We start from the raw sequence: 14,127 nt of genomic DNA, 5'->3' as shown, positions 1-14,127 counted from the left end.
CGTGCCTGCTGGGACCTGGGTCAGGGCAGGCTGGTACCCCTCAAGGAGGAGATGGGCGAAAGCAGGGACTGGAAGGGTGGGCTTTTGCTCATGGGAGCTCAGAGCAGAGCTGCATGGAAATAGGCACGTTGACAAAGGCTTTTAATGAGGGTGACCATAATGAAGAAGATGTAAAGAAAAGAAAATCCTCTGGAACAGAGGTAGCAAACTTTTTCTGTAAAGGGCAAGACAGCAAATATTTTAGGCTTTTGCTGGCCATATTCTGTCTGCTGCAACTACTTACTTCCACCATTGTAGCATGAAAAAAGACATAGACCGTGTGCAAACATGAGCATGGCCATGTTCTAATAAAGCTTTATTTACAAATACAGGTGGCAGGCTGGATTTGGCCCTTGGGCTACAGTTGGCTAACACCTGCTCTAACGGTGCCGTCCATTGTGGAAGCCTATAGTCACATAAGGCTATTGAGCATTTGAAGTGTGCTCTAAGTGTTAAATACACTTGGATTTGGAAGACTTAGTACAAATAAAAGAATGTTGAACATCTCATTCATAACTGTTTGTATTGATTACATGTTGAAATAATATTTTGGATATAGTGGGTTAAGTAAAATACATGATCAAAATTGATTTCACTTGTTTCTTTTCACTTTTTTAATATGGCCATGTAATTTAAATGTAATTTAATATGTAATTTAAAATTATATTCGTGGCTCGTATTATGTTTCTATTGGACAGTGCTGTTCAGGAATAACACTCACTACAGATAAAATGCAGAGTAAATCTCACCCTGAGGGGTTTCAGGTTGGAGATTTACCCTTAAAGAGACACAGTGATGGAACTCAAATCTTCACAATAAAGTCATATCTGATTGGAATAGGTTTTTAAATTTAGTATGTATCTTTTTTTTATCAGCTGCTTGTTTTGTCTGCATCTGTGCTCCTTAAACTGGGAGCAATAGAGCTCTACTTCCTCAAGGCATTAATAGTTGTTATGCAAAAAAAAATAGGAGTATATTTAGCTTAAAAAAAGGAGCAGTGCAGGATTAAACATTAATTCAAATTTCTTTACTGCCACAGAATTTCTCAACACTTCTACGAACTTGCTAGTGCAGCGAGAGCTTTTGAAAGGGTGAGCGAGAGTGGGCTGTGCTTCCCAATGCAGTGGCCTTAGGAGCCTTCCTTGCAGAACCCTAATTAGCACTCCTAGAAGGCAAATCGAGAGCTGTTGGTCTGCGTGATGCTACACGGCCAGCGTGCAATGATTTTCCAAAAGTCCAACTCAGTTGATGTTCTTAGTACTACATAAATAGAGCCACATGGAATAATGATGAAACTGTAGGATTTGGAGATTCAAAGACCTGATCCAAAGCCCTGTTCCTTCCTTCCCTGGATAGTCATTCTCACAAAGGCAGCTACTATGCAACAGGCAGTGCTGTAGGCCTTTTATTCAGTGGTGAATAAAAACAAGCCCCAACCGTTTGGGGCCATTTTGCCAGTGCAGAAGACAAACAATAACAAGACACTTAGGTGAAACATATAGTAACTTAGATAGTGATCAATTCCAAGGAGAAAATGCAGAGCAAGGAAGAGGGATGTGCACAGAGGGTAGGGCCTTGGTGAGAAGGTGACTTTTGCATAAGGACCTGAAGGAGGCTCTTAGGCCATGGACAAGTCCTCATCTATATACACAGATAAGCCCTTCCCCATGAAGGGTGTTCCTGAAGCCCAGATGAGGTGATGTATGTGAAGGTCTGGGCAGGGGACCCAGCACATACTAAGTGCTCAGAAGAGGTCCATGCCTTGGCTTCCCATCCCACCCCCTTCTTCACCTCCCTGAACTCCCAGAGATTCACCCACTATGTGGATTCTCCATGGTGAAGAACTTACCCAAAGCCAGTTCCCCACTAACACTGGCATCTCCCAGGGACAGCTCTCTCCTTGTCCATGTTCTTGTTCTTAGGGAATGCTGGTCCAATTTGATTTCATGCTGAGCCTAATCCAATTAAGAAGGCAAAACCACTTCAAAATCCAGCCATAAAACACTTTTCAAATCCAATGATTATTCGACGAACCACTGGTATGGAATTATCCATCCATGCATCCATCCAACAAATATTTATTGAGCATCTACTATGTTCCAGGCACTGTGCTAGATGTGCAGGTTATAGCAATTAACAAAATAGACAAAAGTACCTGCCCTCATGGAACTGACATTCTAGTGAGGGAGATAGAAACTATTCCATAAACATAATTAATAAGTAATTAAATAGTCTGTTCCAAGGTGATAAGAGCTAAGGAGAAAGGAAAAAGTGGAATTGTATTGGAGGGACTGGTTGAAGAGATTACACCTGCGTGAGCAGATGCTACTCTACTGCTCCCCAAGGCAGGGGGTGGATGTGAGGGAGGAAGCTCTGGGCCTGGGCTTTAGGAAGTCGCCTCCTGACCCTGACCTTGTGTCCCTCCCTTCCAGGCGCCGTGGCCTGAGTGACCAGACCATGGAGACCCTGCTTGGTGGCCTGCTGGCGTTTGTCATGGCGTTTACCGTGGTCGACGCCTGCCCCAAGTACTGTGTCTGCCAGAACCTGTCTGAGTCACTGGGGACCCTGTGCCCCTCCAAGGGGCTGCTCTTCGTACCCCCTGACATCGACCGGCGGACGGTGGAGCTGCGTCTGGGCGGCAACTTTATCATCCACATCGGCCGCCAGGACTTCGCCAACATGACGGGGCTGGTGGACCTGACATTGTCCAGGAACACCATCAGCCACATCCAGCCCTTCTCCTTCCTGGACCTCGAGAGCCTGCGCTCCCTGCACCTCGACAGCAACCGGCTGCCCAGCCTCGGGGAGGACACGCTGCGGGGCCTGGTCAACCTGCAGCACCTCATTGTGAACAACAACCAGCTGGGAGGCATCGCAGACGAGGCCTTCGAGGACTTCCTGCTGACGCTGGAGGATCTGGACCTCTCCTACAACAACCTCCACGGCCTGCCCTGGGGCTCCGTGAGGCGCATGGTCAACCTGCACCAGCTGAGCCTGGACCACAACCTGCTGGACCACATCACCGAGGGCACCTTCACCGACCTGCAGAAACTGGCCCGCCTGGACCTCACCTCCAACCGGCTGCAGAAGCTGCCCCCGGACCCCATCTTCGCCCACTCCCAGGCCTCCGCCCTGACGGCCACGCCCTTCGCTCCACCCCTGTCCTTTAGTTTTGGGGGAAACCCACTGCATTGTAACTGCGAGCTTCTCTGGCTGCGGAGGCTCGAGCGGGACGATGACCTGGAGACTTGTGGCTCCCCGGGGGGCCTCAAGGGCCGCTACTTCTGGCACGTGCGTGAGGAGGAGTTTGTGTGCGAACCGCCTCTCATCACCCAGCACACGCACAAGCTGCTGGTCCTGGAGGGCCAGGCGGCCACACTCAAGTGCAAGGCCATTGGGGACCCCAGCCCCCTCATCCACTGGGTGGCCCCCGATGACCGCCTGGTGGGGAACTCCTCCAGGACTGCCGTGTATGACAATGGCACCCTGGACATCCTCATCACCACGTCTCAGGACAGCGGTGCCTTCACCTGCATCGCTGCCAACGCCGCTGGGGAGGCCACGGCCACAGTGGAGGTCTCCATTGTCCAGCTGCCACACCTCAGCAATAGCACGAGCCGCACGGCGTCCCCCAAGTCCCGCCTCTCGGACATCACTGGCTCCAGCAAGACCAGCCGGGGAGGTGGAGGTAGTGGGGGCGGGGAGCCTCCCAAAAGCCCCCCGGAACGGGCTGTGCTCGTGTCCGATGTGACCACCACCTCGGCCCTGGTCAAGTGGTCGGTCAGCAAGTCCGCCCCCCGGGTGAAGATGTACCAGCTGCAGTACAACTGCTCCGACGATGAGGTACTGATTTACAGGTGAGCCCGGGACTGCGGCAACACAGGGAGGTGTCTGGCTGGGCCAGGAGGAAATGATGGGGAGGGTTTTGAGCTGTTCCCACCTATGCCCCACCTCCCCAGAGGTGGCTGTGGGATTCTGGGGACAAACTGCGCCATTTGTGCAGGTGAGAGGAAGTAGAATGAACATTACCTACAAGTTTAAGAAGACGGGACCCCACATGGGCAGCCCAAAGAGATGTGTATGTCGGAGGACCGTGCCTCCCAGGGCCGTGACTGTGGTAGGTGGGCTCGTGGCTGTGAGCCTCAGATCTTTCTGTTTTGAGCCTCAGATGGAGGGCACACAATAACAATGAGCCAAAGAATCTGACTCCTTCAAGGAGGGATGAACCTGACCTTCACCTGGACTTGTAGGCAGTCACGGTTAAGGTCAGGAGGTGTAAAATTCAGATCGTCACTCTGCCACTTGGTAGTCATTTAATTCTCTTGCCTTGCCTCAGTTGTCCTCATCTGTAAAATGGGGATAATCTGCACCTGACTTGGTCAGCAGGTAATTGAACTCAATTCAAACTGGCTGAAAAAAAGAAAAAGGGAGAGGTAATGTGTTGGCTCATGTAATTGAAAACTTGGGGACCTGCCTCAGGGTAGATCAAAGGCCCCACAAACATCCTGCATTCTCAGTTTCTTAGCTTCCCTAAGTTTCATCTCTCTTCTGGTTTGGCTTCATCCTCAGACAACATCTTTCCTCTAGGCAGCCCTAGAAGGAGAAGAGCGTTCATGTCCCAGTTGGTCCCTCAGAAGCCCTGGATGAGCTCTGATTAACCAGAGCAGGTCATGTGAGCCTACTGAATACTAGAGGTGGGGCCATCCTGCCCACCTGTCCTCACCACTCTGGGTGTCAGTCTCCTCATCTGGAAATGGAGACATTGATGTTCATCTCCTTCTGTGATAATCAAAGGGCCATTTCCTAGGCTGATAGAAAGGGAGATTAAGACTGAAAAGCTGCAACAGAATTGCCTACGTTTTTCGGAGGGAGGGAGGTGCCCACAGATGATGGGTCCAGGCCAAACGGTCGGGGGCTGACCACAGGTGTGTTTCCTCCTTGGCCAGCCTCAGCTTGTGTTGAACATGACAGACATGGCCTAGAATCTTACAGCTCAAGGAATGCATGGTTTCTTTTGAAATCTGTGTGTTTTATTGTATGCATTTAAAATGATTATTCTGAGAGGGGATCCCATATACTTCACCAGACAGCTGAAGCGTCCATGGTACAAGAGAGGTCAAGAACCTTGATCTGTCAATGAGGTTTCTTCCAACTCTGACTTTCTCAGTTGATGAATCGGTCTCTGGATGGGAAGCTGTGGGGAAAGGAAGGCATTTATTCACCAAATGGAGTCCATGATATGGAGGGTGGGTACACCATGGAAGCTGCAGGAGCCAAGGAACTTCCCTTACCTGGCGTCATATGTGTAGCTTGTCTGGAGAACAGCTTCATTCTCAGGATGTAGAGAAAACAGCATTAGAACTTAACTGAAGTATATGCATGTCATATGTATATATATATATATATATATATATATATATGAAATGAAACAATATATGTTATGTATTCATATATATATGAAATTAAACAAGCTGCATATATATTTTTCCTACTTATAAAAGTAATAGTCTCTGTAGAAAATTTGGAACATAGACAAAATGATAAAGAGAGAGAAAAAAATGACCTGTAATCCCACCACTCAAAATTAACCAGGAGCATTTGGCCTCTAAGTTTTATTTCAGTTCAAAATAATACTTATGATCAATCTAGTGTGTCTAGTGTTTCTTAATTCTTTCCACTCAACATTGTAGCTTGCTTAGATCCCATGGTATTAAAAGTACTTTTCATTTGGCTACACCGTAATTTATTTAATCAGTCTTCTATTGTTGGACATTTAGGTTGTTTCCAGTTTTCAATATTAAAAGTAATGCAGCAAAGAAAAAAAAGTAATGCAGCAATGGATGTATCTTTGTACATAAATACATTTGTGCAACTTCAGTGATTTCCTTAGCATATTTTCTTAAGGGTTGAATCACTGGTTTCACGGGTAAATTATAACCTTTATACATTGGATATAAACATTTATTTATCCTCTCACCGGTGGAAGGTGACAGTGCCCATTTTGACCGCACCTTTGCCAATTATAGAATATATAATTACTTTCATTTTTGCCAATCTCATAGGTGAAAAATGGACCTTGCTTTAATTTGCATTTCTTTGATACCTTGTGAGGTTGACCTTTTGAAAATAAGTATATTTCTTCACTTGTGAATTTATTATATGGTTTCGACTTTGATATAAAGTGTAAAGGCAAAAAGCTACCAGCTCTGAGGTTTGCAAAGGCGCAGGATGAAGGGACATGCAGTTTGTGAGGGGGAGATACTGGCATCAAGGTGGCAGCAAGCCAAGGTGGCCAAGATGGTACCCCTCCCTGGGGGTCTCAGAAACCCTCCGAGGGCCACGGGAGGGATCGGAGGTATACTTCTGAAGTCACTCAAAGCTGAATGCAAAGTGCTTTTATTTGGTGATTGAGATCCTAGAGACGCTGGCTTTATAGATAGAAATATAGGCACACCTCAGAGATATTTTGGGTTGGTTTCCAGACCACGCCAAGAAAGTGAATATTGCAATAAAGCGAGTCACATGACTTTTTTTGGTTTCCCAGTGCATATAAACGTTATGCTTACACTATAGTGTAGGCTATTGTGTATAACAGCATTATGTCTAAAAAAAGTACAAACTTTAATTAAAAAATACTTTATTGCTAAAATATGCCAACCATCATCTGAGCCTTCAGTGGGTCATAGTAGTAATGTCAAAGATCACTGATCACAGACACCATAACAAATAGAACAATAATGAAAATGTTTGAAATTTTGCGAGAATTACCAAAATGTGACACAGATATGAAGTGAGCAAATGCTGTTAGAAAAATATCCCCTATAGAATTCCTAAATGCAGCGTTGCCCCAAATCTTCAATTTGTAAAAAACAATATTTGCAAAGTGCAATAAAGCAACGTGCAATAAAATGAAGTAAATGGAAACATCAGAAATCTTAGGGAAAAAATGCAGATAACAATGCAGATTTCCCCTTATTGTGGTCTTGAAGATTAGAAGAGAAGCCGCATGGAAAGCTCTCCAAACAGTGCAGTCACGTAATAGTAAGTGTTCAAGGAATACAAATTATTATTATTGTTATTAGCAATAGTGATGGTTGTAGTAACAGTAATGGTGAGAGTTGAGACCATTATCTTGTCTGCCATCCTGGGCGAGAAACGGGAAGAGTATGGTTAGATATGCAATTCAGTCTTTAAGAAGTTGGATTTCCAAAATTTAGAGAAAAAGGACAGCGTGAGTCTGTAGCCCGATAATAGTAACAGCAATCACCAGACAACATTATTGCCAGCTTACTGTGGGTTTCAATGTAGCTTTCCAAGAAGTAAATATCTCATTTAAATCTCCTGGACATACCAAGAAATATAAAAGACCAAGAGAATTAAAACTCTCCCAAGGTTGTGCAGCCAGAACAAGGCAGGACTGATCTGAACACAGGCCTCTGGTTTCAGTGCCTAGACTTAGCCACCATGGCTGTGCTGCCCTCACCCTAACAGTGAAGCTGGCTGTTAGGACCAATGGGAGACTCCAAGAAGGATACAGTGGATTTTTAGAAAGCAAACTGTCCCCATAAGAAAGAAGAGACACCAGTGGGCTGCACAGTGGCTCTGTGACATGCTGGGCCTTCAACATCCCTTCAACAGGGATGTGTACAAAAGAGGGGCAGAAAGGCTTCTATCCAAAGATGAATATTAGAGAGGAGCACACACTGTACAGAGGGCAGGGCTCTTAATCCATGTTCACAGCAGGAAGGACAAATGTGCTGGTTAGGAAGGAGGCTGCAGGAGGACTAGACAAGAGCCACAGGGAAAGCTGCACAGTTTCCAATTGGCCTCCACCTTCCCCGGCAAGAACAGGGCCAGCAATAATGGTACACATCTGCGCTGAGAGCTTACTTGAACTGGGCGCTATTCTGAGGGCCCTATGGGTACTAACTCATTGAGTTTTCTCAAAACCCCAGGAGGTGAGAACTATTGTTATTCCACTTCCCATATAAGAAACTCGCCCAAGGTGTTACATGGAAAGTAGCAGAGACAGAACTGGAATCCAGGCAACATGGGAAAGGCAAGACCAATACTCAAGGAGGAAACCAAGGCCAACAGAGACACATCACACGTACCCAAAGGGTCACATCCCAGGACTAGAGGACACTAGCTGAGTTTCCCAAGCCCATGGGGGTGGGCCTGAGACAGCATGGAGGGAAAGAGAAGTGCCCAAGATGGGAAAAGGGTGGATAGTCTCCTTTTGAAGACTAGACCCCATAGAGCATAGGATGCTAGGCTGGGCAGAATTGCTCAACAGATGGCTATAAGCCCTTAGCAAAGAATGCTGATTGCCAGGACCCAGCATGGGTTCCCAGGGGACAAATCCTGCCCAAGTATTCAGCTGTCTTCAGGGGACACTATGACCCAGTATTTCTTTCTTTTTTTCTTAATTGAAGTATAGTTGATGTACAATATTACATAATTTACAGGTGTACAACATAGTGATTCACAACTTTTCTTTTTAATAAATTTATTTTATTTATTTATTTTTGGCTGCGTTGGGTCTTCTCTGCTGTGCATGGGCTTTCTCTAGTTGCGGCGAGCAGGGGCTACTCTTTGTTGCGGTGCACGGGCTTCTCATTGCGGTGGCTTCTCTTGTTGCGGAGCATGGGCTCTAGGCACACGGGCTTCAGTAGTTGTGGCACATGGGCTCAGTAGTTGTGGCTCACGGGCTCTAGAGCGCAGGCTCAGTAGTTGTGGCACATGGGCTCAGTTGCTCCGCGGCATGTGGGATCTTCCAGGACCAGGGCTCGAACCCGTGTCCCCTGCATTGGCAGGCGGATTCTTAACCACTGCGCCACCGGGGAAGCCCTGATTCACAATTTTTAAAGGTTATATTCCATTTATAGTTTCTACAAAATACTGGCTATGTTCCCTGTGTTGTACAATATATCATTGTAGCTTGTTTTAAACATAATGGTTTGTACTTCTTAATCTCCTATCCCAATCTTGCCCCTCCCACCCACTGGTAACCACTAGTTTGTTCTCTATATCTGTGAGTCTGTTTCTTTTTTGTTATATTCACTAGTTTGTGACCCAGTAGTTCTTTCAATCTGCCTCCTTGTCATTCACGAGGGCAGCCCTCCTCAGTGACATCCCTCCTGACACAGGATTCTCCACGAGACCCTCACCCCTATGCATCTCCAAGGGGGAAGTGGGCCAGAACCTCTGGGGTGATAGATGCTGTTGGAAAACATCCTAGGAGTTTCTATGGCTGTGACTCACTGCCGTAAACAGAGCACATCACAATTGTAAAGGCCACTTGACAAAAATCTTACCCTGTGTTTGGGCCAAAATGGAGATGTGTGAACTGGTGAAGTGGACTTGTAACTGGTCAAGTAATCAGGTTGCTTAACAAATTGATGTGAGCATGGGAGAAAGCCTCTGCCTTGTGCCCATACCTGCCCCCATGCTGTACTGCTCAGTATGTTTTCTTATTGACATGGATGATGACACAGAAAATATGTATTCTCTTTCGGTTCAAAAACTCAACTGCATGAGTTCAAGGTGAGGCACATCTGGGTTGACTGGAGTTTTGTGTGGCATCGGCTCAGAGTTTTAGCTGATCTCAAGGACATCATGGCCGCAAGGTGATGGAGCTGCCAAAAGACTCCTGTAATTTTGGGTTGTGTTAACAGAGGTGAAGTGCTCAGATCATGGGAGGTTACGATTTTAATCACTGAATCATTCAAGCTGGTCGGAGTAGAGCTGTAACACATTTAATACAGGATGACAGAGTCTCAAGAGATTATCTTTACCAATGGCAATATATCCAGAGATCCGTTGATGAGAATGGGATTCTAGAATCTTGTGAGATGGGCAGAGGTTACCTTGGAGATGACAGGATTTGGGAAAGGAGTCATATATCCCTTAATTTATTCAAAGAATGTATGAGTAGGAGAGAGGAACACACACGCACACACACACACACACACACACACACACACATACGAAAGCAGGCACTGACCCATTACAATAAAAAATTTCCAATAGCCGCGTCTGTACCTACCTCTCTCATTGCTCTCCATCTGGCTGCAAAATGATTTGGCTTGTGTCTTTCTTCCTCTCTAGCATGTGCTATTCATACCTACTCATCTGTGGATCCCTAGCTCCTAGTAAGTCCTGGCCTACAACAGCTATTGAGTCAACACCTGGTGAACTGAACAGAATGGAAATGAACATCAGAGCTGCCCAACAGCAGAATAAGCAAGGGCTGCCATAAAGTAGTGAGCTGCCCGTACCAGAAGGGTTCAAGCAGAACCCGGCTAACTCCATGCCAGGGATGCTGAGTGGTCAGCCTAACTGTAACATTTGACTTAAGTGAGCCTACCCTGATGGTCTATGGCTCTGTTTTCTTATTATCCCATGATCAAGACAGTATGGTTACCACACTTGCTAAATCCACCTGCTTTAGCCAGCTGGGGCCACATGGCATCTTGCCTCCCAGGGTTAGGGTGCCCTGTCTCATAGGGGTTTAAGCCCTGAGGCCTGAGGCCACAGACAGGGACCTTGGTGGAGGCTCAGTTGTCCAGCCAGATTGGATACGTCATTGACAGGTCACCATTGACCAACACCATGGGCCTACAGAAGCCCTGGGGGTTGTGAGCTGTGTCTGAAACATCAGGTTCCATTCTATATACCAGGAAGGGGGAGCAGAGACATGGCTAATTCCAAGCCATGGATAACTCAGGATTTGAATTTGGCTATGAAATAGTGTCTCGCTTTTATTTTTTTAAATCAGATAATTAGCTCCCTAATTATCTAATGGTTTTTGCTGACTTCCCAAGCCATTTGCCTTCCCTGAGTACACACGGCTGAGCCCTGCCGGCAGCCCTGCGTCATGCTGGACACGTACAGTCCACAAGTGGGGCCTGGCCTGTTTCCCGTGTGACTGGGGAGGGCCAGCTCCCGCATCTGTCTGCCCCAGGGCCTGCCCTTTCAGGAAGTGGCTGGCATTAATGGGGGCAGTGTCAGGGGGGTGGGGAGGAGTCATTGAGGGGAAGAGGAAGGATGGCGAGAGGGGAGTCAGAAAGAAGGGGGCCTCCCCTCGTGCATGAGAAAGCAGAAGCCCATCCCAGCTCTGCTTCATCCCCCGTGTGACATGGTAAGTTAAGTGCCCTGCATGTCATTAGCAGCCCAAATGACATTCACAAACACTTGCCTCCAGGCATGATGTTGGAACAGTCCCCAGGAGGGCCAGGGGAACAGCCAGCATACTTCTATAGCACAGTGTGGAATTAGCCAGGATGCAGCCTTGTCTTCGTGCAGCTTAGTCTGTTGTCATCAATTCCGTGTAGAAACCGTGAGGGATTATGAGGCAAGAGACCTGAAGGTAGTAGAAGATAGTAAGCATTCCATGCCCCGACCCCCAATTATCTTCAGACCCCCCTTTCCATGCCATATTCTTCCATGATTGTCAGACACACTCCCCACCTTGGGGGAGACTGAACCACCCCACAGAGTTTTGCAGGGCTGGGGTTAGGGCATTGTTTTTTTGTTTTTTTTTTTTAACTGTAGCTCTGTTTCCCCTCTGGGGAAAAAATAAAATGGCAGATTCAGCCAGTTTCTACCCCATCAGGATCTTATGAATCAACACCTCAGTTGGTCCCCCTACCCCATGAAAATGTAGCCCTCTCCACCTTGGGGTGGAGGGAAATTTACTGATGAACCTGCGATCTTGTGGATATGGGAAGAAACTGCTAGGGACAGGTGCTCCCTAAAGGAAGGGTCATGCCATATGCAAAACCTGACACCTATGCAGGGGGGAAGTTTCTTTGACTCAGCTGCTGCTTTGACATCTCAGCTTCTCCTGAAACAGTGGATTGAACCCTGACAGGCAGAGGAAAAAAAGGTGTGAAGGAGGAAATTGGGGCATGTGGGATAGAAAGATCCCTGGCAACTCCCTGGTCAGAGCCAGATCAGCCTGCCTTGGGTTTTATATTTTTCTAAATTTCTTTTACATTGCTTGACAATAGAAATCTGATGTCCACAAGTGGAGATGGACAGGACAAATATTATACCCATTTTATAGATGGTGAAACTAAGTCTTTAATGAATTGAGTGGATTTCCCAAGGTTCCACAAAGCAAAGACTAGAAATGTGGTGTCCTACATCCAATGCCAGGTACCATGCTGTGGGGCACATCTCACTGATACCTCAAGGAGTTTTCCTTAAGGCTGGAGACTTGGGCTGGGGGGCACCAACTATAACTTCTTTTTCTCAGAAGGATGGGGTAACCCACTGGGAGTCTGCTGAGATTTTCTCTTCCAGCTTTAGTTGCTTTCCCCACATTTCTAAGGCCTAGCCGTGGCAATTAGGATGGATAGAAAACTAAACCTAATGAGATTTAAGTTCATAAGGGTTTATGTCTCTTGTGTAAGAGAAGTCCAGTGGAAGAGAGTTTAGCCTGGGTTCCTGGGAAGCATGGCCACCAAGGGCCCAGCTCCTACCTCTCTGCTCTGCCATCCTCAGCACACAGTTTCTGTCCTGAAGGTTCCCTCATGGTGCAGAATGGCTGCCGGCACTCTAGCTTTCACATCTCCTTTCTATACAGCAGGAAAGATAAAAAGCAGAAGAGCCAGAGGGCAAAGGGGAAGAGGTTCTCTGAAACTCTACCCAATAACTTCTGCTTATATCTCTTATGGCCACACATGTCTGCAAGGGGGGCTGGGAAATGCAGTTTTTTTAAAACTAGGCACAATGCACTGCCAGTAATATACAGAAGACAAAGAGGCAGCTGGCACTTCTAGAACCTGAGTTTGCACCCTAACTCTACCATTTACTAGTCTTGGGATCATGGGCAAAACACTGCGTCACTGTCAGTCTCTGTTTTCTTGTGTGTAAAATGGGAACAGAGATTCCTTTCTGCATATGTTATATAGACAGTGGCATGAACTGAATGAGATCACCTATTTGAAAGTGCATCTTTCATAGTCAGCTGTGAAGTACAGGATACATGTCATTACTTATTGTTATTAGGAGCCTGTCCACTTTCCTTTCTTAGCCCCCTCTTTTTGTCCCTGTTCTCCAGGCTTCTTCTTGTGGCTCCATTCTTCAAAACTTTACTCTAAGAGAACTGTAAATTAGGAAAACAATCTGATAGAGTTTTAAGAGATCAAAGTATAAGGTGTCATCCCTTTCAGAAATCTTCGCAGTTCAATTGGAAACTCTGAAAACCCCAAAGGAGTGAATCTCTAATGGTGGAATTTCAAAACCCACAGCAAGTTTGTGCATAGGAGAGACGTTTTTCAGGGGTGCCTTCCAAGAGCATCTCAAATCATATCACCATTTTATCATCCTGCCCCTCCTGCTCTGCACAAGAAGATGACTCCACTCAGATTCAAAAACCTTCAGGGCATCTGTTCAGAAGTGACTAGATTCTCTACTTGTCATTCACTCTTTATTCTCAAAAAGTTCTGTCGGAAGACATCTTCGAAGGGAGAAATAATTAGCAGGAGTAAAGGGAGTAGAATTGCGCATCCAGTCTACTTTTCTTTTGGAATGTGGCTTTTCCCCCTCTAGTAAGTGAGAACCAGAGAACCAGTTCCTTGTTAATTTTATATACATTTGGTTGGTTTGGGGGTGCGGGTGGGGGTATTACTTATTTCTCACCAGGAAATTACCAAAGAAGGTTTACAGAGGGAGGGGTTAGGCTTGAGGAGTGTCTGGGACTTGGGGATCATGCTGGTGGTGGCAGCCATCAGAATGACACCAAACACAAACACTCATCTGACAACTAGAATTTCCCCCAAACACGTTCACAGCAGCCAGCTCCTTTCAGCCTCGTAACAGCTCCTGGAGAACTGTGGGTGGGGGAAGTGTGAAACCCAGGCATTCTGACCTGGAGCCTGAGGTTTCCCACCACCCCAGTGTTCCCCAAGCCTAGCTGTGCACCGGAATCCATGGGGAGCTGTATCCTCTCTCCAAGGGATCCTGAGTCAGCTTGGGGTGGGGCCCAGGCATCCGTGTTGTTAAAGCTCCCCCGGTGACTCTGATGTGTGTTCAGCATTGGGCCGTTGTACCTAGGGAACAGGCCGTACTGGTGGGCAG

The 14,127-nt window shown here is 46.7% G+C and overlaps 1 protein-coding gene across 1 annotated transcript in view; it reads left to right on the top strand.

Moving 5' to 3' along the window:
• Nucleotides 1–2,484: 2,484 nt before the first annotated feature.
• Nucleotides 2,485–14,127, top strand: part of LRFN2 (leucine rich repeat and fibronectin type III domain containing 2) — a gene marked incomplete at its 3' end in the record, with an annotated part of 36,376 nt that continues 24,733 nt past the window's right edge. The window contains exon 1 of the mRNA XM_082847621.1: nt 2,485–3,896. Within this exon, the coding sequence (XP_082703747.1) occupies nt 2,497–3,896 (1,400 nt within the window). The 5' untranslated portion in view covers nt 2,485–2,496. The remainder of the gene's footprint in view (nt 3,897–14,127) is intronic.

The sequence above is a fragment of the Leucopleurus acutus genome, assembly GCF_964270905.1.
Source record: "Leucopleurus acutus genome assembly, chromosome: 10".
In the NCBI taxonomy this organism is placed as follows: Eukaryota; Metazoa; Chordata; class Mammalia; order Artiodactyla; family Delphinidae; genus Leucopleurus; species Leucopleurus acutus.
Note: the sequence above shows the minus strand (reverse complement) of the source record. Positions and strands in the feature narration are given on the sequence as shown.